The 22313-nt window shown below is 37.3% G+C and overlaps 1 protein-coding gene across 4 annotated transcripts in view; it reads right to left on the bottom strand.

Moving 5' to 3' along the window:
* PLD1 (phospholipase D1) overlaps positions 1-22313 on the bottom strand; it is a 209030-nt gene that overhangs the window by 67741 nt on the left and 118976 nt on the right. For 3 of the 4 annotated variants that reach the window (XM_012736396.3, XM_012736399.3, XM_012736398.3), the window contains exons 13-19: positions 19759-19869; positions 16362-16562; positions 15113-15326; positions 14399-14512; positions 4032-4160; positions 3208-3326; positions 1359-1472 (exon numbers count right to left, since the gene is read on the bottom strand). In XM_012736396.3, coding sequence (XP_012591850.2) covers positions 1359-1472; positions 3208-3326; positions 4032-4160; positions 14399-14512; positions 15113-15326; positions 16362-16562; positions 19759-19869 — 1002 coding nt within the window. The remainder of the gene's footprint in view (positions 1-1358; positions 1473-3207; positions 3327-4031; positions 4161-14398; positions 14513-15112; positions 15327-16361; positions 16563-19758; positions 19870-22313) is intronic. The other variant, XM_012736400.3, reaches the window with a different exon arrangement.

Below are 22313 nucleotides of genomic sequence, written 5' to 3'. Positions count from 1 at the left end.
TTTATAGAGTATCTATCTGCCTTAGGAGGAAAGCAGGATGAGAATATGTAAGTACTGGCTTTACCAGCAGTGGAGTGGAAAATGTATGCATATGCAGCACTAGGCTAAAACATCTTTCATCGATCATAAAATACACAATTCCCCGCAATATGTTTTCAACAGATACTTAATTAACATCAGCTAACTTTGATAACTTGACTACCTCATCAATTTTAATGCAAATTCAAATCTTAAATTCTCTTATTAATATTTTCCTAATACCAAAATTCTTATTTTATCTTCCAGCATGGGTAATTTTTCCTCCTGCACGTAGAATAAAATTAAACAGGTTCATAAAATATTCATCAACTTACACATAAATCATAGCTATCTGTGCCTCCAAGTTTAAATTAGTTTTCTTCTTAGACTGGGATGACTAAATATTTGCTACGGGTACTTCTCTTGGTTTATCACTCTTTTCTTAATGTCCTATTATTTGATTTATAGTCTGGAATGTCTGTATTTCTTATATATGCACAACTTTACTTACACACTGTGCAAAGTAACTGATGTAAGCACTTCATTTATATAATTATATTCACTAAGGTACATAACTGCATTTCATAAGTCCATATTGGTGATGTGCAGCAGTAGCAGACTGCTAGATCTTCAGTTACACAATGCTTTGGATGCTGGGAGTGATGACTCTGAACAAAAGGCAACGCCAAAGTTTACCCATCCTAGTCTGTCCCCACACGATCTCAAGATATTTGAACTGTAGTTGGTAAAGGGAGCAGATTGGATAACACTGGACTAGACTAGGATTTCAAGCTCTAACTCTATTGATAATTACCTGGATAAGCCTCAGAGCTCCACTGGGTTTGACTGTTCTTTTTTGTAGTTTGAGATGGTTAAACTGGATGTGGTAAAATGTTGTGACTCTATTAAGTAAAATCCTTATTCCATTAAAAGAGCCTCTAAAAGGCATTTGGTTAATTAGGAACTAAAATTAGATTGAACTATAACTAGCTTCCTAGCTGCTAAGGTTCAGCCACATTCTTGGTGCTTAAGCAGTATGAGGCCCAAGTTTACTGTGTATCATGTTGCCAGGGTCACTTCAGAAGGAATTAGAGGAACAGCTTTTCCTTGACTATGGCCTTTTCTGAGGATGTGAATTTATTATATTTACAAAAGAGCTTTTTAAAGAGAGTGAATTGAATCCAATTTGCACAGGAAATCTAATACTGAATACTAAAAGGTCCATCTAGATTTGCTTTGGAAAAGTTGTCATTGAAAAACCTGAAGCCAATGTAATAGGCACTTAGTCCAATGAGAGTAATTTTACCCAGTGGCACTTTGTCAAAAAAAGCCAGACTTACCTGTACATTAGCGTGGACAGATCCTGGCACCTGATATCTCAAGTCATGGGCTGTTGTTTGAGACTTTGGAAGCAGAAAAGGATAAGAAAGGGACCGATATTTTGATTTCATAATCTAAAATAAAGAAAAAGAGATAAAAAATTCAAATGAGGCTCGTCCAAAAATAGTGAGTTATCTCACTTGATTGTTCACAGTTACAGATTGCACTCCTTGTTCTACTATTTTCCCCCTTCCTCACTACTGCACTTGACTAGTCTTAAAAAAAATTCAAATGAGAAAAGAGATCCATTCTTCCCTATTTTGTGATTATAAGAGAAATTCGGGCCTGCTATGGTGGCTCATGCTTGTAATCCTAGCACTCTGGGAGGCCAAGACAGGAAGATCACTTGAGGTCAGGAGTTTGAGGTTGCAGTGAGTTATGATGATGCCACTGCATTCTAGCTGGGGTGACAGAATGAGACTCTGTCTCAAAAAAAAAAAAAAAAAAAAAAAAAGAAAAAGAAAAGAAAAGAAAAAGAAAAGAAGAAATTTGTTTCATTTGAAAAAGAATAAGAAAATTATTAACACTGGATGTTTGTAAGTAAAGGGCTATAGATTATTTATATTTGTTTTCTATTTCCCATATTTTCTTCTTTTACCTTTGTAGCAAGTGTGTATTATTCTACATTAGTAAAGAAGGATTAAAGATAATCTCTACTTATAGAGGCATATAGTTGCAAATGTGGGATTATTGTTTTATAAACTAATTTTTGCTATATTGTAGATATCTTGCCACATCAATATAGCACTATATCATTTTTTTAAATAGCTTCATAGTAAAATGGTATAAAAGAATCATTTATTTAATAAATTCCTATTAATGTACACTTCACTTATTTTAATTTCATTGAATTATTAGAAACCATATAAAAATAAGTTACTTTATTGGTTTACTTCTTTAGCTTGAATACCTGGAGATGTTTTTCTGGATCAAAGGTTCCATACTTTTAAAAAAACTTAGTAGTGCTGTACCAATTTATCTTCCCAGGAGCCGGGTAAAAGATCACAAAAATCCCCAAACCCAACTGTAATAGAAATTCTTTTTTATCTTTGCCAGTACAATAGGTTAAAAGTAACATCCCTTTTATTCATTCATCTCCCCTAAATTTTTGTTTAAAATATTTCCATTAGGGCTTCTGCTAAATCTTTATACTGTTTACAAGAATGAAAAATAAAATGAGACTCTAAATTGTTGACAGAACTAAACCATTTTCCAAATTATCAGGGGGAAAACGCCTCATAGTCATTTCAAATAAATAAAGTGAAACCTTAACAGGTTAATACCCAGATGATGTTTACTCAACTAGGAATGTTAAAGTTAGGTTAAGTTCTGACTAGTAATGAAGACACAATCTGGAGAAAAGAAAAACGGCTCCATCTTCCTTTACTGTTTGCTTTGCTCAGAACCAATTCTCAGAATCCTGGACCAGTAAGAACCCAGAGCAATTCCAGGATTGGGAGGGACTTTAAGGCTTGAGCCTTCTCCTCTAAACCAGGCTCCCTGGAATAGCCGTCTACATGACTGCAGAGCCCAGGCCACTAAATGCTTAATCAACACTAAGAGTTAAGATGTTAAAAGGATTAAACCCCTGATATCTATCCCTCTGTACTCTGAATTGTCTGTGATGTGAAAGTTCAGGAATGTGTCCTTTTTTGTTTAGGGGCCCAGCCACTGTGACAGTGATGCCCACAACGGTAGATGGTGGCATAGCTGTGGGCACAGCAGCCCCTTCTTCCACCCTTCTGGACTTCTCTGGCTAGACCTGCCTCTCTTCGTGCAGACTGAATCATGACCACACCATCCAAGTACCTTGGTGAAGTTCCAGCGCTGGATGAAGTGGCGTGCCACGTCACGTGCCGCCTTCCCGTGGACCACGGAGGCAATGTCATGCCAAGGCATCCGGGGAGTGGAGTACCTGTCAATGAAATCTGCCCAGGTGTACCAGGCAAGGGTCAGCCATTAACTCCTGTGCTGGGGACAGAAGCCCTCTGGTTCCAACTATGATACATAACAGGAAACGTGTTAATGCCTAGTATGTGTATATTTCTTAGCTTGGGTTGAACAATTTTTACATAGTCTCCCAGGCACCCCCTCCAATATGTTTCCATGTCACTTAGTATTAGATAATCACTAAACATAGCAAGGTGTGAGTTGGTACAAATTATCCAAGGCTGTGTACTTGATATTATATATGTCTATTTCTTATCCTGTTGAAACAGTGGCAGGCAGTGCCATCTCTATCTTCTCTTAGACACATTAAGCACAGTAATAATCTGGAAATATGCCCTTTTAATGCTGGAGAATGGAGAGGATAAGCAGAAAATAAGATGATTAAAGGAAGGCTTCCATGTCTTGGAGAATTATAGATTATTACCCCCAAAATATGCCTATAGGAAATCTGGAGGTTTCAGAAAGGTCAGCTCTATTTTGTGTTCTTGTCTTATTGCAACTACAAGGGAAAGTCCTTAAGTTTATGACTAATGACTAAATCATGTCTCCAAAGTTCTACAAAATTTTCAAAAATAAAAACAAAGTAAAACAAAAGGCATTTAGATCATATGCATGCATACTTGTTGAGATGCTCAAAAGAAAAAGACAAAATACAACCAGTACCCCACCACCATCATACTCACCAGCAAAAGGCTTATCAAGTTGAACCCAGTCTTTGAAGACAAAATTGCAGTAGTCCTTTCCATGCCAGAATCTGGTCTCCCCATGTAGCTCTCCCACACCCGTCTGTAAACTGCGGATGGAGCTGGTGTCTGTGAATGCAGCAAGATCCCCTCAGACACTGTGGTTCAGGCCGGCCCCAGACAGCAAGGCTCAACTCCCATCTATTAAACATCTAAAAACTTCTTAACTTCCTAAGACTCAGAACTAAGGCAGCATCCCTCCATTCTAATAGAGGTTATGGGCTAACAAGGTTTTACAACTCTCACAAGTTTATTTTTAGTGGGCGGTTGGGGCTATAACAAGGTTTCTCATTAGACAATGAAATTTAACCTTCTCAGGCAGTTGAGCAGCTTATTCTCACCACCTACCAGATCACTGGGAGAACCAATCACGGGGTTAACTGTGAATAAAGGACTCATGAGACAGGACTGAGAGAGCAGTAAAGCCGGGTGAGGGTGGAGAAACCTGAGATGTAGAGGCAAGAAAGATGTCATGCCAATTCTCTTTCCTCAGCCAACATGATGCACACGCAATGCTATCATAATTCTTGTCTTTTACATCTCATAAAGCAAGAACCTCAAATTTACAGATAGCCCATATTCTAGCCCTGGAATTAACTAGCTAAGTGAGACTGAGCTTCAACCTTCTGGGTCAGAAATTCCTTTTGTGTAAAAGAAAGAATTCGGCCTAGATAACAGCTAAGATCTTTGGGGCTCAAATATTCTATATTTCCCTCATTATAAATGGAATTCATAAAAATTATGACAAGCAGAAGCTTATGATATAGGTGCAAAAGCAGCAGTCTATTGTAGCATTTCTATTGTAAAGAACTTGCAGAGACCATTTTATTTAAGGGTAAATACTTTGAATAAAATAAATTTTAAGTTTAGGGAATCTGTTGACCATAAAAACAATGAAGTAGGAAGACTAGCAGAAATACAAATCACAAAGGCAGCACTTGGCACAAAAGAGGCGCTTAACAAATAGACATTGGATGCAAAAACATTTGTTGAATGAATGACTGACTGGTATTGCTTGCACTAGCCAATAAGAGGACTGCATTGATATCCCCTCCCCACAGCACTGTCCCAGAACTGTCTTTATAAAATGCAAACTCATTACTTAAAAGCCTCCTAGGATCACCTACTGCCTATAGAAGAAGGTTCAAGTCCTAGGGGCTTAGTATGCATAGGAAGCACTTCCTAAACTGGCACCAATCCATCTTTCTGGGTTTTGCTTTCCTCCACTCAGCCCCAGGCCCCATGCATTGTACATTTTCACTGTATTTTGACAGGCTTGCTCTGCCATGCCTCCATGCAGCTGGCACATTATTCCTTCTGCCTGGAATGCTCTTCTTCCCTCTGTGCCTGATCTCCCAATGATCCTCCAAGAGCCAAATTAGCTATCACCTGCCCTAGAGAGACCTCTCAGATCCCTGTAGGGACAGGCAGTCACTAGCACGGCTGTTGTCCCATTAGCAACTGCACACCCCAAGGCCTCTGACTCTGGGATGCAATTGTGTAAGGATGCTCCCCCGCCCCCATTAGTCTATAAAATCCCCAGGAATGGGGACTGTATCCCCTCACTGCCTGGTGTAACTCCTGGCATCAAGTTAATCAATAAACATTTGCAGAACAAAAAAAAATTTTTTTTTTAATTTCAGCATATTATGGAGGTACAAATTTTAAGGTTATGTATAATGCTCTTGTCCTCCCTCCCCACCTCAAGTCAGAGCTTCAAGTGTGACCATCCCCCAGATAGTGCACATCTCACTCATTATGTATGTGTATACCCGTCCCCCCTCCCCCCTCCCACCTGCCGAATATCCAATAAATGTAATTCCTATGTGTCCACTTAGGTGCTGATCAATTAATACCAATTTGCTGGTGAGTGTATGTGGTGCTTGTTTTTCCATTCTTGGGATACTTCACTTAGTAGTATGGGTTCCAGCTCTATCCAGGAAAATACAAGATGTGCTATATCACCATTGTTTCTTAAAGCTGAGTAGTACTCCATGGTATACATATACCACATTTTATTAATCCACTCATGAATTGATGGGCACTTGGGTTGTTTCCATAGCTTTGCAATTGTGAATTGTGCTGCTATAAACATTCGAGTGCAGATGTCTTTATTGTAAAGTGTCCTTTGTTCTTTTGGGTAGATGCCCAGTAGTGGGATTGCTGGATCAAACGGTAGATCTACTTGTATCGCTTTAAGGTATCTCCATATTGCTTTCCACAGAGGTTGAACTAGTTTGCAGTCCCACCAGCAGTGTAGGACTGTTCCTATCTCTCTGCATCTATGCCAACATTTATTGTTTGGGAACTTTTTGATAAAGGCCATTCTTACTGGAGATAAGTGATATCTCATTGTGGTTTTGATTTGCATTTCTCCGATGATTAGAGATGTTGAGCATTTTTTCATATGTTTATTAGCCATTATTCTGTCTTCTTTTTTTTTTATTTCAGCATATATGGGGGTATAGATTTTAAGGTTTCAATAAATGCCCTTCCCCCCCCCATAAGTCTGAGTTTCCAGCATGACCATTCCCCAGATGGTGCACATCTCACTCATTAACTATGTATATACTCACCCCCCTCCCCCTGCCCAATACCCTATTACCATAGTACCTATGTGTCCACTTAGGTGCTGCTCCGTTAATACCAGTTTGCTGGAGATTATATGTGGTGCTTGTTTTTCCATTCTTGGGATACTTCACTTAGTAGCATGGGTTCCAGCTCTAACCAGGAAAATATAAGATGTGCTATATCACCATTGTTTCTTAGAGCTGAATAGTACTCCATGGTATACATATACCACATTTTATTAATCCATTCTTGGATTGATGGGCACTTGGGCTGTTTCCACAGCCTTGCAATTATGAATTGTGCTACTATAAACATTCGAGTGCAGGTGTCTTTTTTGTAGAGTGTCATTGGATCTTTTGGGTAGATGCCCAGCAATGGGATTGCTGGATCAAATGGTAGATTCACTTGTATCACTTTAAGGTATCTCTATATTGCTTTCCACAGAGGTTGAACTAGTTTGCAGTCCCACCAGCAGTGTACATGTGTTCCTCTCTCTCCGCATCCATGCTAGCATTTGTTATTTGGAGACTTTTTGATAAAGGCCATTCTCACTGGAGTTAAGTGATATCCCATTGTGGTTTTGATTTGCATTTTCCTGATGATTAGAGATGTTGAGCATTTTTTCATATGTTTGTTGGCCATTCTTCTGTCTTCTTTAGAAAAGTTTCTGTTCAAGTCCTTTGCCCACTTTTTAATAGGGTAATTTGATTTTTTCTTGCTGATTTTCGTGAGTTCTAAGTATATTCTAGTTATCAGCCCCTTACTGGATGCATAGGATTCAAAAATTTTCTCCCATTCTGTGGGTTGTTTGTTTGCTCTCTTGACAGTTTCTTTGGCTGTGCAGAAGCTTTTTAGTTTGATCAGGTCCCATTTATCTATTTTTGTTGCTGCTATGATTGCCTTTGGGGTCTTCTTCATAAATTCCTTACGTAGGCCAATGTCTAGGAGAGTGTTTCCAACGTTTTCCTCTAGAATTCTAATAGTTTCACACCTTAGGTTTAAGACTGTTACCCAGCGTGAGTTGATTTTTGTGAGAGGTGAAAGGTGTGGAACCTGCTTCAGCCTTTTACATGTGGCTATCCAGTTTTCCCAGCACCATTTATTGAATAAGGATTGTTTTCCCCAGTGAATGTTTTTGTCTGCTTTGTCGAAGATTAGATGGCTATATGAGCATGGTTTTATGTCAGGGTTCTCAGTTTTGTTCCACTGATCAATGTCCCTGTTTTTGTGCCAATACCAAGCTGATTTAATTACTACAGCTTTGTATTATAGTTTAAAATCTGGCATATTAATATCTCCCATTTTGTTTTTATTGCCTAGAATTGCTTTTCATATATGGAGTCTTCTCTGGTTCCAAATGAAATGTAAAATTATTTTTTATATATCTGTGAAAAATGATGTTGGGCTTTTAATAGGGATTGCATTGAATCTGTAGATCAGTTTGGGTAGTATAGACATTTTAACAATGTTGAGTCTGCTGATCCACGAGCATGGTATGGATTTCCATCTGTTTATGTCCTCTGCTATTTCCTTTGAAACACTGAAGAAGGAAATAGCAGAAGGAAAGAATGTTTTTATGCAATCATCACACACGATGCTAATATTCTACCTCAAACTTAATAACTAACCTTTAAAAGGTTATTGAAATTTTCTCTAAAAAAAAAAGGCTTAAAGTGCCAAAGATTAGCAAAATTAAATAATGTTAAAAATAGACTTCTGTTGACTTCTCCCAGTGATTTATTTTCCTGCTGTGTAAGATTGAAAGACCAAAGTACAGGTAGGTCTGTTTGTTCACCTGTAGGCTCTTTAGAGTAAGCATGGAAGTTTGTTAAAAGAAAGAGAGAGAAGAAGAAGAAGAAGAAGAAGAAGAAGAAGAAGAAGAAGAAGAAGAAGAAGAAGAAGAAGAAGAAGAAGAAGAAGAAGAAGAATGAAATAAATAATGGATCAAATTCCAAATTAAGAAAAAATGTATATATAAAATTTGTTTTCATCAGTTGAGAAACTCTAAGCTAAGGCTTTACATAAATATACCTACACTTGTTTAAAAATTAACTTTCACTTAATGACTGGTTATGAGAAGGAAAAGAGAAAAAAGCAAATTCTTAGTGTCAGAAAATTATCTTGGTACTAATTAAATTCAAACTGCTCATAATTCAAATTTGTCTTTGTTTTTAGCCATGCCCTAACAACTCTTCCAAATAAATCAGAGTCCTCTTGAGAACAAATTAACTATTAAGGCAACAGAGTCAAATACTAGTTCCTGGATGACTGCTCAGTACTGTATGAGTACCTGTGAGCAGGTCCAGAGGACTTCTGGCCTCTGCAATTGGGATCCAAGGGTCTCTTCTTAGGCTGTATTTGGCTCCTGGATGATTTCACAATTGCATCTGCCTTGTCTTTTTGCACAGGTTTGTTATGCCAATTTTCTGCATCCTTCTCTTTCAGGGGCCCAGATTCTGGCTGATAAAGTTTATGACAAGGGTCCCCTCCCACTCCTTGCCTGGTGTCTTCTGGCCTTGCCATGTCCTCCTCCTTTTCTCCTCTCTTGGCTTCCAACATTCCATTCTTCTAACCATTTATCCAGCCCACCTTTCTTGTTCTTCCTTCCTAGAGCCTCCTCACTAATAAAGTTTCCTCTTTCTCCTGACTTTCTCTATATCATCTGAAAGGTGGCCTTGTTAATAAACTATTTCACATCCTAACACAATCCCTAAATGTACACCTCTAGGCCTGGCTTGTTTGGGGCTCCAGATCTGCAGTCACATCCACTTTCCCCCTTGACATTGTTTACCTAGATTTCCTACCAGTAATTTTAAAATTACATCTAATGTGAAAATCATTATCATCCCCACAAAATCATGTCCCTCCTTGAGATTTCTGCTTTCCACTCACAGTAAACTCAAGCCCAAGCCTCTGCATCACCTTTGGCCCCTCCCTTCTGCACTGACTTCTCCACTCACCTCCCCAGCACCATGACCCAAATCATATTGAAGTTCTGCTGATTCTTCTTGTAGAGAAAGTTTCTCCCATTCCCTTCAGTCTTGGGCCCACTGGCACAAGCTGGTCAGACTCCCGGTGTCTCTAGTGCAACCTTTGTAAAACCTCACCCTTAAACCCCAACTCCCAGGGGATTCTCCAACAATTAGTAGATGAAGTAGAATGTCTCAGTCTGATTTTCAAGGCCCTCCATAAATTGGTATGGATATACCCTACCAGCTTGGTCTACACAATTAACTAACCCTTAACAAACAATTCCAAAACTCCAAAAGCTCTGAAAATCCAAATTTTTTTTCATAGCTCATGTGTTAGCAAAACTTGACCTGAACTGACAAGAGATTATTGATTATCTTTATTGATCTCACTTGGTGTTGCACAAATATAAATGGTCTCCTTGCATTCCAGGTGTTTCCTGGACCCTGATGGGAGTATAAAATAATATGGGGTTTGGGTCTTGTATTACCTTTCTAAAATCCAAAACCTTCTGAAGTTTCTGAAGTGCATCTGAATCCAAGGATTTTGTGTAAGAGATCGTAGACCTCTATGTACTCACCACATTCCACTCAGGTCTGAGGTGCTGGAATAAATACTTTTGGCATTTCCTGTATCTGTGCCTTGAGATATAACATCTGCCTGAAATGTCTGTTTTTCTCCCTTCTTAGTCTCTACTTGCTGCATTTCTACTTATGTTCAAGGTCAGTTCCAATACAGGTCCTCAATGAGTCATATTAAGAAACTTTTTGGTTTTCAAAAGTTTTTGGATATTAGAATTGTGGATAAGGTTTTATAGACCTGTATTATATCTGTGGAGAGGCTTTACTGATGACTCTTGGCAGCAACAGAATCTTCCCTTGATGAATTACTAAGGTACTAGGTTAGTAAAATATTTAAAACTAATATTCACCTGTTAGATAATAAGATTTCTGACAGCACAAAATGAGTCCTATACATCCCATATATTGCCTCCCTGAGAACAGAGTTTAGAAATGGCTTAACTTACAATTCCTTATCCCTTATGATTAGATATTCAAATTTGAAAAACCTGTCTCAACTAAATTGCAAAAATAATTTTCCCTCACTTATCTATTTAAATTGCTTAAAAGGAAAAGATTAGCAAACAGTTGCTGAATATAAAGGAGTAAAATTCAACCCTTTAAAAATAGATAGTACCAAAGCAATTACAATCCAAAATTCTCCCTCTTCGTACATAATTCTGCAAAGAAAAAAAAAATTTGATGGTGGCTGAGTATTTTGAATTAAAATATATATTACAAAAATCTACTATGGTTACTAAACACATGTTTAGTGCAGTTCTTCTATTTAGAGACCTACAGTGATTTTGTATGCACACTCTGCACTCATTTCTGTATAATTCCAAGAAGGTTTATTAGGAGCCCAGTTCCACATGGTCTTTTGCAGTCAAGTGAAATGGACACTGCAAAGAGGCTACCCTGTTCAGATTCATAGGAAAAGGAAGTCATTAACTGAAGATAATATTCAGCCTTAGATTTCTAATGAAGAGTTACTCCATGCTTGATGTGGGCTTCAAGTTTTATAAGGCAACATGAGTTTAAGTCATGACAAGATTTAAATGTAGAGCCTTGTTCTTTAAACTTCCTTCATTATTTTTAGTAGAACCTTATACTTTTTTCCAAAACAAATTCCCGAGGAACTACAGTGTACAAAGAGGATATAAATGGGATTGTTCTGTTTGAAGCATGTACCGGTAGCAGTGGGAGAATCCTGAAGTCCATCTGTTTCAGTGTCCTCAGAGCCTTCTAGAAAGTCCAGGGGCCAAGGAGTAGACTCTGGAAAGCACTGCTCTAGAAGGTCCTGTCATTATTTGGCTTTTCAAGTAAATTAATTTTTATATTAAAAAAATAAGTTTGTATTTATATTTGATTATAAAAGTAATATGAAAATAGTAGCAACAATATGGGAAAAAAAACACATCAAAGTCCATCTTCCTAACACAGCATCATTTAGCGTCCTTTGTCAGTCTCTTTCAGGTGAGTATTTTGACAGTGGTAATCACCCTCAAGCTCTTGATCTGTCCTAGTTCTTATTGCAGCCTTCCCATTTCAGCTCATGAAAATTCCACCTTTCCAATGGGGCCAAGGACTTGGAATCTTCTCCTTCTTTCACATCCCATAGCCAGGGCATCAGCAAATGTGGTCAGCTTGACCCTCAAAATACATTCAGTATCTGCAGGGTCACTATTTGCCACCCTGGTCTGCTCTGAAGAACGATCTTATTGAAATGTAAGTCAGACTTCGTCTGCCCTTTGCTCAAGACCATCTGGTGACTTCCTGTCTCACTCAGAACCAACATTCTTACACGCCCACAAGACCTCACATAATCCCCCAGCCCCACCTCCCTGAGTTCACTCTGTCACTCTCCCCCAGCCCACCCTGCTGCAGCTGCATTTCTGGAACACACAGCCCCCTGCCTCAGGGCCCTTTACATTTGCTGTTCCTTCATCCGCAATGTTCTCCCCCAGACAGTTTCTTATTCTCTCTTCCTTTAGTCTCTATTGAAAACTCACCCCATTAGAGAAGCATCCTCTGACCACCCTTTATAAAATAGTAACTCCTCCCCTCTGCCTTCCTCCCTGATCCTGATCTATTGTTCTCCATGATGATTATCACCAAACGATATATTGTGTTTGACCTTCTGTTTATATAAACAGTTCCCATCTTTACCCACAGCTAGTTACCTGCATTTCTTCCATTTTGTTTGCTACATCTCTAGCACCTAGAACAGTGATCGGCATATTCTAGGAGCTCAACAAATACTTAAATAAATGAATCTTCTACATTTATTTTTGTATCCCTAATTAAAGATTTTAATGGTTGCCCAATTCTATCAGAGGGATTAACCATTCAAAGTGTTCTTCACCATTCCACTACTCACTGAGATTTAGGCTGTTTTCTGACTCTGTCTCTATCTCTAACAATGCTGCACTAGATATGTATACAGTTTATTAGTGAGGGGATTGTGAGTAGATGTCAAGGATACTTTCCATCAACCATACACGTCCGTGTCCTCTGATCACTGTGTATCACCCCTCTGAGCCTGATGTTGGCCTGATTTACCTACTGTATTCAGCACCTGACTCACATCCTTTCACTTGTGCCTAATCCTATTGTCAGCAACACTAACACTCAGCCATAATTCGGACCCCTCGGGTTCATGGGTTGACAACCTCAATTCTTCATTTCATTTTTAATTTCAATTCTAAGGCAGCAAAGCCACACACTGGAATGACAAGGCACCATCTGGACCTGTTCATAACCCTTTATCTTTAATGTCTGCAACTGCGTGCACCCTTCACCTGGCTGCCTGGACTCTCCAGAGGTTTCCTGGTTCCCAGGACAGTGAAACTCTGTTGAGCACAGGAATTACTGGGAGTTGTCCCTGAATCCACATATGTAGCAAGTACTAGCTGTTGTTCTCAATAAATAAAACATTTCCTCATATATGTTTTCCATTTTAAAATGTATATCAATATTGTTATGATTCACAAAATACAGATTTATGTAACAATTACATTAGAGCTTTGGTTTATTGTAAGTATTAATTGATGTACTTTTTAAAACACAGGGTCCCTAGACTAAAGAATTCTGGGAACCACTACTCAGGGTCCAGCTTAACTTATCAAGTTTATTAGCACCTGCTAGCCACAAGTGACTCACATCCAGGCACGTCATTTGGGCTCTAACTGCCTCTCTCCTAAACAGTACATGAGAAACTTGGCCTTGGCTTCTAGCCAAAAGGTCAAGACACAGTAATCTGTATTTCTCTTAAATCACAAATCTGAATCGTGAGCACTGGGAGACTGAAGAATGGGAATGTCACTGGGCAAGTAACTTATTATCTCTAACCTTGAGTTTCCTCATGTGTAAAAAGGAGATAATATTACTTCAGGCACTGCAAGTACTCAGGCAATGATAGGCAGAGTCTGCACATGGTAAAAGTTAGCTTATAAATTTTACTATAGTTGTTTACGATGATGATTACCTATTCCTGTGTCTGATCAGTTGCCAAATCCTTCTTCATTCCCACCACCACAATTTGGGCTCTGATTAATTCACTCCCTGAGTATCTGGTTCTTCTTACAAAAGACTTTTCAGATTATAATTTCTGAAAATTCACAGAGCATGCAGGACACCACCATTCAAAGGTCTTCCAGATTTTTAACCAAATAAAGTTCTAACTCCCCAACGTGACTGTTGTATAACATATCTTTAGTCTTACATCAAAAACCGTGTCTTAGCTGGGTGATGTATTTTCTCATCTGTGAAAGCAGTTGGTGCCTTCCCATTCCAGCACCTTTGCTCAACTCATCTCCTTCACCTGCAATGTTTTCCTATCGTCACCTACCCCAATCAAATAACTTCCAGGCCTAATGTCCTTCCTTAAAAAGTCTTTCTGGGTCGTCTCAGAGGAAGCCCTCCCACCTTCTGCAGAACTTGCACAACACTACTGAATTGCATGTGCCATGCACTGTTCAGTTACTAGGTATGTTTTGCCTTCGCTGCTGGAGTGCGGGTTCTTAGGAAGTAGGATCTTGTGGACTACCCAATACTTTGCACAGAGCAGGCTCTCAATAATATACATGGCAAGAAAACTGTGCAAACACAAAGCCAATCCGTAAACACACTCACTATGCCCATGCAGCAGACAATGCAACAAAAGCTCAAGCCTAAGGAGGTTCTGCCACCTCACACAGCACTTACCAACGCTGGGTCTAGTGAGCCCCTGCTCAGACTCACTGGAAGGGCGAAAGAGTTTGAAGTGGGGTTTTAAACCATGGATTAAATTCTGATGACTTCTATAGTGATTAAAATAACCTGGAGAAATTGAGAAGTTCTTTTTTTTTTTACCAAGAAATATATACATATCTGCATATATATCAAGTTTTCTAAACTGAAAAACATTCTTGATCATTTTTACAACTAGGCAGAGCTATAAAATCAGTCATAAAATTCCTTGCAACAGAAAGTTGCAGGGCTTTAAGACAGATTATAAAAAGACTGGTAAATTTATAAGATTTAGAAAATCTTATGTTTGATGATAGAAGCTTGATGTATTTCTGGATGGGAAGAGAAATGAAATTTCTTCTAAGAAAAGTTTGTAAAGTACATCTAATACCTTTCTTTTTCCTTTACAGCTTGGCATATTTTAGAAACCCTTAGTCATTCTGCTACCATCAGAAGCATGAATTGTACTTGCTATGACTATTTTGTGTGACTAAAACAATATATCTGTTCTAAAACGAGGCAAACAAAGCCATAAATGGCATGATATTGAATAGGATGACACAGTGACCTTTCAACATTGCTCATTCTAATCAGTTATAGAAAAAGAGACTTTAAAACCAGATATATAGTGTCTGGCTATGGAGGAACAGAGTGTAGTTGAGATAAATTCTGGCAAAGACCATGACTTACTGGAGGTGCTTTCAATGCTGCTGATGCTGTCTGCGTCGTGCAGGTGGTGCTTGTAGAGCTGCCTGTAGAGGCTAAATTTGGAGAACCTCCTTGGCTTTCCAATTCCTTTCAGTTTTGAATCCATATCATCAACAGTGTTCAGGATGGGCAGATTTTTATCAGGTTCATTTTTATCTTTCAGGTGTAAGGATTCCGTAGACTCTGTTGTTGCAGCCTGAGAAAATTATTTATTTTTTTTTAAAAAAAGGATACTGCATAAGATATGCTGCAATGTGGTTCTGTAATGCAAGTAGAGCTGAGGTATAAAGTTTACAAATGATGGAGACTCTATAACAGACATGCAATAATGTCTGAGGCCAGCTATGGAAAAGTGGTGAATTCTTGTGAGCTATTTAAGCACTATCAAAAGAATACCAGGAGTTGTACTGTGGTCTTTTCAGTAGGGCAAATTATTAAAATTTTATTCCAATTAACCTTTTTATCTCAAATACAATTACATGAGTTGCAGTCACTATTGAGCTCCTGAATGTCTTCCTCTGATAAACATCAAGTAAACAATGTTTCTTCTGTTGATCATTTTCCCTATTACCTACTAACTATTAATAAATTGCTATTTTCCCAGAAAAGTCACCAACATATCCAGCAGTAAGTAAGATGGACCATTAAAATTTGTAATAAGTGTATTCATATTTTGGCAGCAAGCAGATTGATATACACATATAGATATTTTGGCAAGCTTTTGATTTAAAAGGTACTTTGAAAAGTTACTCACTTTTTGCTTAAATAGAATTTCCTCTAAACGACCCCACATTGACCTATGCTGATTTTTCATGTCTTTAAATCAAAAGTCTCCAAAAACCCTGGCAGCTACTTTTAATAAGGCTTTTTACTGTTATTTAACCTGAAACTTGATATTGCTGTACATTTTTGCTATGAACCTTTTTCCAAATAGAAAAATCTTTAATTTAAATGGAAAACAACGGAGCTGAGTATGAGATAGCAAGCATCCTGTTGAATCCGTTTTCTCTTCTTACAATAGAAGAAACAGACTAAGAGATGCTGACCCACAGTTAGCTGGGTGGTGAGGCTAGTACTGGACACCAGGTCTGTCTCACCTTTGACTCAATGTCTTTTCCCCTCCAGGAAGATGCCACCGCTTATTCCAATTAATCAATCAGTCACGCTGTTATACATACTTATACAAATTATGTTCATTTTATGCAGTCCCATAGACGTGAAGTTTACTTACTGGGGGGGAACCCTGACACGGTCCCGAGGTGACTCGCTTCACGCTGCCCACGTCTGTGAGTCGGTGCTCATTGTCGTCCCACCTTCCATATGCCAGGTCAATCCCTCCCACAAAGGCCACCGATTGGTCGATGATGATGAGCTTCTCATGATGAGCCCACAGATAGACGCTGGACGACACGTGATCCGGGTGCCTCATCACCTTGAGAAGGAAAAACCTCCCTGTAACATGCTTTTAAAAGGCCTTTCCTCTCATAATAAAATAGGTCTGCTTTCTTCCTGAATGCATTTTCTACAATTCAAATACCAAAATGTGCAAGGTATACACCAAAGAAAATCCCCCAAACTTCTCATTTCATTCTCAGTGTTTAGCACAGGAAGACTCCTGTTTACTTTTTAAGACCCCTGCCCAGACACCGTATTTGGGGGGTGGCTGCCACTTAGCTTGAAGTGTAGCTACACACTGCATACAAGTCAGCTCAATCTGATAGCTGGTTCCCTTTTCCTCCTATAAGGATTATATTATATTTGGTATTTTTTTTAAAAAAACTTTAAAAATATTTAACCGTAATTTATCTGTAGGAAATTGTTAAATTATATTGATATTTTGGGGCAGCCATGGGGTTGAAATACTAAACATACAAATACAGGCACATAGATATTTTGGCAGCTCTCTATTTAAAAGGTACTTTGAGAGGCTAGTAACCTCCTGCATTTAAACAGAATTCCCTTAATGACCCTAATCGGACCTATTCTATCACATGCCTTTAACTAGAAAGATTACAAAAACTTTGGCAACTACTATTTTTTTAAAAAAAATAACACTTTTTAAAAATCGTGGTAAAATACACATAACATAAACTTACCACCTTAACTATTTTTAAGAATATACTTAATGAGTTAGAGAGTCTTTCCTCCTCTTCAGTTTTTAAAGTTTGAGAACCATTGGTGTTAGTTCTCCTTTAAATGATCAGTAGAATTAATTGGTGACGCCATCAGGTACTGGACTTTTCTTTTATGGGAGATTTTTGATTACTTATCAATCTTCTTACTAGTTATACGTCAATTTAGATTTTATATTTCTTCATGGTTTAGTCTTGGTAGGTTTCATGTTTCTAGGTATTTGAATATTTCATCTAGGTTATCCAATTTGTTGGTGTATATTTGTTTATAGTAATCTATTAGGATCCTTTTTATTTCTGTAGAATTGGTAGTAATTGTCCCCACTTTCATTCCTAATTTTAGTAAGTGGGGCTTTTGTTTTTTTAGTCCATCTAGCTAAAGGTTTGTCAATTGTTGATCTTTTCAAAGAACCAACTTTTGGTTTTATTGATTTTCTATTTCTCCATTTTGTTTACCTCTGCTCTAACCTTGATTTCCTTCCTTGTGCTAGTTTTGGGTTTAGTCTGTTCTTCTTTTTCTAGTTCCTTAAGTTGTAAAGTTATTTATATCTATAAATGCCCCCCTTTGCACTGTTTTTGCTGTGTGCTAAGTTTTGGTATGTTATTTCATTTTCGTTTGTCTCTAAGTATTTTCTATTTCCCTTATGATTTCTCTTGGATCCATTGTTTAACAGTGTGTTATTTAATTTCCACAAATTTGTGAATTTTCTAGTTTTTTTTCTGTTATTTATTTTTAACTTCATCCTCTTGTGATCAAATAGATGTTGTATGATATCTACCTTTTAAAGTCTATTAGAACTTATTTTATGGCCTAACAGATGGTCTTTCCTGGAAAACATCCCATGTGCAATTGAGAAGAATGTGTACTTTGTTATCACTGGGTAGGGCGTCCTGTGTATGTCCATTGGATCTAGTTTGTTTACTCTGTTGTTCAAATTCTCTGTTTCCTTACTTATCTTCTGTCTAGTTGTTCTATCCATTATTGGGAATGGGGCGTTGCAGTCTCCAACTGTTGTTGTAGAACTGTCTTTTTTATCCCTTCAATTCTATCAATTTTTGCTTCATATATTTTGATGGTCCCTTCCTTATTAGGTACATAAATGTTTGTAATTTTATATCTTCTTCCTGTATATAACCCTTTATTAATATATAATGTCCTTCTTTGTCTCTCTTAATTTTTTTTTTTTAATTTAAAATCTACTTTGTCTGATATTAGTTTAGCTACCCCTACTCTCTTTTGGTTACTATCTGTATGGCATGCCCTTTCTGTCTTTCCTTTTCAACCTATTTGTGTGTCTGCATCTAGAGTAAGTCTCTGATAGATACCACATAGTGGGATCATGTATTTTATCAATCCATTCTACCAATCTCCATGTTTTGCTTAGAGTTCATTCCATTTACATTTAAAGTAATTATTGATAGGAAGGGACTTATTTCTATCATTTTGCTATTTGTTTTCTATAAGCCTTATAGCTTTCTTGGTCCCCAGTTTCCTGTACTACTGTCTCTTCTGTGTTTAGTTAATTTTTTTGGAATGAAACATTTACATTCCTTTCTCATTTCCTTTTGTGTATGTTCTATAGCTATTTTCTTTGTGGATACCATGGGGATTCCATTTAACATCCTAAAATCGTAACACTCCAATTCAAATTTAAGCTAGCTTAACTTTAATAGCATACAAAAACTTGGCTCCTGTAATAGCTCCATCCTTACCCCTTTTAGTTGTGGATGTCACAAAATTACATCCTTAGTAGGTGCTTGATAGAAATCTGGTGAATGAATAATGTTTAGAAATTATACAATTCAATAACTCATTCTCTGGAGGAAAAACACTTTCATTTTTTTTAACCAAGTGAAATACACAATTGTTATATATTTTAAGTTTGCTATAGATTTATTAATTCATTAATTAATGAATTAATGAATCCATTAATTAATGAATTAATAAATGAATTCTATCTCAATGACTGGGTGATATCTATTGATAAGTTTTAGGTCTTTGATAAAATATCAAAGTTTTTAAAAATTGCTTATCATGTTTATTTACTTTATTAATATTTTACACTAAGTTCTATTGATTTCTTAAAAAAAAAGATCAAGCACTTTAAATCTTAGAGCTCTCTTTGCTGCTATCAGTGATTAGGGGATGTCACAGGGAGATCACATCTAAGAGGTTCCAGGATAATCCTAATGAGGAGTGTGAGAACTTGATAGGTCTCTTGAATATTAAAACAACTGCAAAAAGTATGTTCTTGGCTAAACTGTCGCTTTCAATTATCAGGGGTCAGAGAAATAAAAATGTGACTGCTGACTCCCCTATCAATGTACGGAGTATAAGAAAGTATATTTTATTTGATTTCTGAGGACTCAATGCCATTTACTCAAACATACATTAGGGAATTCTACAGATTACCACTGTCAGAGCAAAACATATCTGAAAAAGTCCTGCAGAATAATAAAAGAAAAAACACTGGTCACCAGGATTAACCCGAGTACCTTTATGTTAGGGTGTAGACGCATTAAGGTTCTCTTGCTGTATTCGCTGTTGATTCCAAGAGCAAGTTCCACCTCTTTGTAGAGCATGATGAAGATCCTCACCCCTTGTTGCTGTCACGAGGAAAACACATGGAGGATTGAGTATCTGTGGAAGGAAGCTATGATTTTCATTTTCTTTTTCCCTTCTCTGCACTGTACTTTCTAACTTTCTTTTATAAACAAGTATAATAAAGTATTTAATAAATTAGGCCATACAAGGAGTAGACACATAAGTGGGCAATGAAACACAAATATCAAAAATTAAAATTTACCTCTCTTTCATTCTTACAACTTGTCATATCAAGAAAGAGTGTCACTATTTGACTAATTATAGATCCAGAATGTTGAAATTGTAATCTCAGCTGCTAAAAGTGTCCGATACTCTTATAACTTTTAACATTCCCTAACACTTGTCATTGGGGAAAGTTTTCAGATTCATGTTACAGGATTAGAGTTTGTACCTCAACTAGTTGAAATAACAGTAATATGAAATTTTTTTTTTTTTTTTTTTTTTTGAGACAGAGTCTCACTTTGTTGCCCAGGCTAGAGTGAGTGCCGTGGCCTCAGCCTGGCTCACAGCAACCTCAATCTCCTGGGCTCAGCGATCCTACTGCCTCAGCCTCCCGAGTAGCTGGGACTACAGGCATGCGCCACCATGCCCAGCTAATTTTTTGTATATATATATTTTTAGTTGGTCAATTAATTTCTTTCTGTTTTTGGTAGAGACGGGGTCTCGCTCAGGCTGGTTTCGAACTCCTGACCTTGAGCGATCCGCCTGCCTCGGCCTCCCAAAGTGCTAGGATTACAGGCGTGAGCCACCGCGCCCGGCCTAATATGAAATTTTGATGCAGTAAATTATGCTAAATATCCCTTAAATGTTTCAGGCGGTATTGTTCATAGAATTTTTCTTTATTGAAAAAAACTTATTTAAGTGGAAAAAAACATTTCATACTTTTCAAAGATGAATGTGCTGGTTCATCCTCTTAACCCAAAATGAGATCATTAATTTCTGTTTCACTAGGGAAAGGACCTTTTCAAAAGTAAGCTTGTCTAATATTAAAAAATCCCTGAGTTTTAGCAGTATAAAATGGACACACAAATTAACATTGATCCATCCTTAGACGTTGGACTGAAAAGAAAATAGACAAGGCCATTGTGACCCATTCAATGGGGTCAAATTAAATCAAAAGTACCTGGTGGACTCTCACATGCTATACAAAAACATTATTAATATTCATCATTAATATTAATCAGTAGCTGGTAGTATAGAAAAGCACTAGTATTTTCCACACTAGCTCTGGTTAGTGATAGGCTCTTAGCCTTCACTAAACTGTCCCACACCAGAATGCTCCTCCCCTTCTCCCTGCTCACTTATATGGACTCCCCCAGCACACCAACATACAGTTCAGAGCATATTTCCTTTAGGAAACTGTCTTATTTACCCCCATTCTGTGGCTTGATTTTTTACTTTTCAGTTTGAATCCTCAGTATTTCTGTGCAGCTTGAACCATTTTAATTTGCATTCATTTTACTCAGCAGCTCTGAAAGCATTCTGAAACGTATAGCATACATATTGGATTATGTATCTAAATTACACCTAGAAATTTAATATTCCAGGGATTAGAGGCAAGAATTTTTCCATAATAGTTTCTAGATATTACAGATGCAAGAGTATCCACTAAACTAAAATGACAATTTTAGTTACAGTTTAAGCTAATAATGTATGGTAATTACTCATTGTTCATAATGGAAATCTGAGTCAAAATTTAAGAAGTCTTATGGGGTTAAACTGAAAAATTTTGCAGTGCTATACAATGTGAAATAACATAGGAGTTAATATTTTTAGGGTTTAGAATCTAGATCACAGGATATAAGATCTTGGAGCAAACCAAACACATCTGTACAGTTCCGCAATACTGTTCTGCTAATACTAATAAGCATGTTTTGGCTTTTAAAATCCTTATAACAACACATCACTTCAAAATACTAACACTATCTTTCTTGGTGTTAGTAAATCTGAAAAATGCATACATTTTTAGAGGGACACACAAGATTTACATTCTGGTGTGCATTGAGGGGATTTGAGTAGTTGGAGAAAATCCATTCTTGCTCTGAATAATATAGGATCAAAAAGAATTTATATGTCATTCTATTTCTCTAGTTAACAGCTGGCCTTTGAAACGTATTACTTATGATAATTATGCCACTACTATTGCAATCAAGTATGTAAGTACAGCTTTGAGTAAAGAAATAAGAAAGTGAAAATGTAAGCGAGGAGTGAAAAGATTAATTTTAATGGTCTAGCCAGTGAGTACTCTAAAATGAACCACTGATGTAGGGCTCTAAAGGAAAACTATTATAGAAGATTCTTTTAGTTTTTGCCTCTATGGTTCAGATCTATTTTGCTATCTGAATATTTTAGGATTCAGCATGGCATAATAGTTACAAAAAAAAAAAAAAAACAGCCTCCCATTAAACGATATGATATAAAATGTAAAACCTAAAATTTCAACCTA

Source organism: Microcebus murinus, chromosome 1 (assembly GCF_040939455.1).
Source record: "Microcebus murinus isolate Inina chromosome 1, M.murinus_Inina_mat1.0, whole genome shotgun sequence".
Classification (NCBI taxonomy): Eukaryota; Metazoa; Chordata; class Mammalia; order Primates; family Cheirogaleidae; genus Microcebus; species Microcebus murinus.
This window is presented reverse-complemented; position numbering and strand designations above follow the sequence as displayed.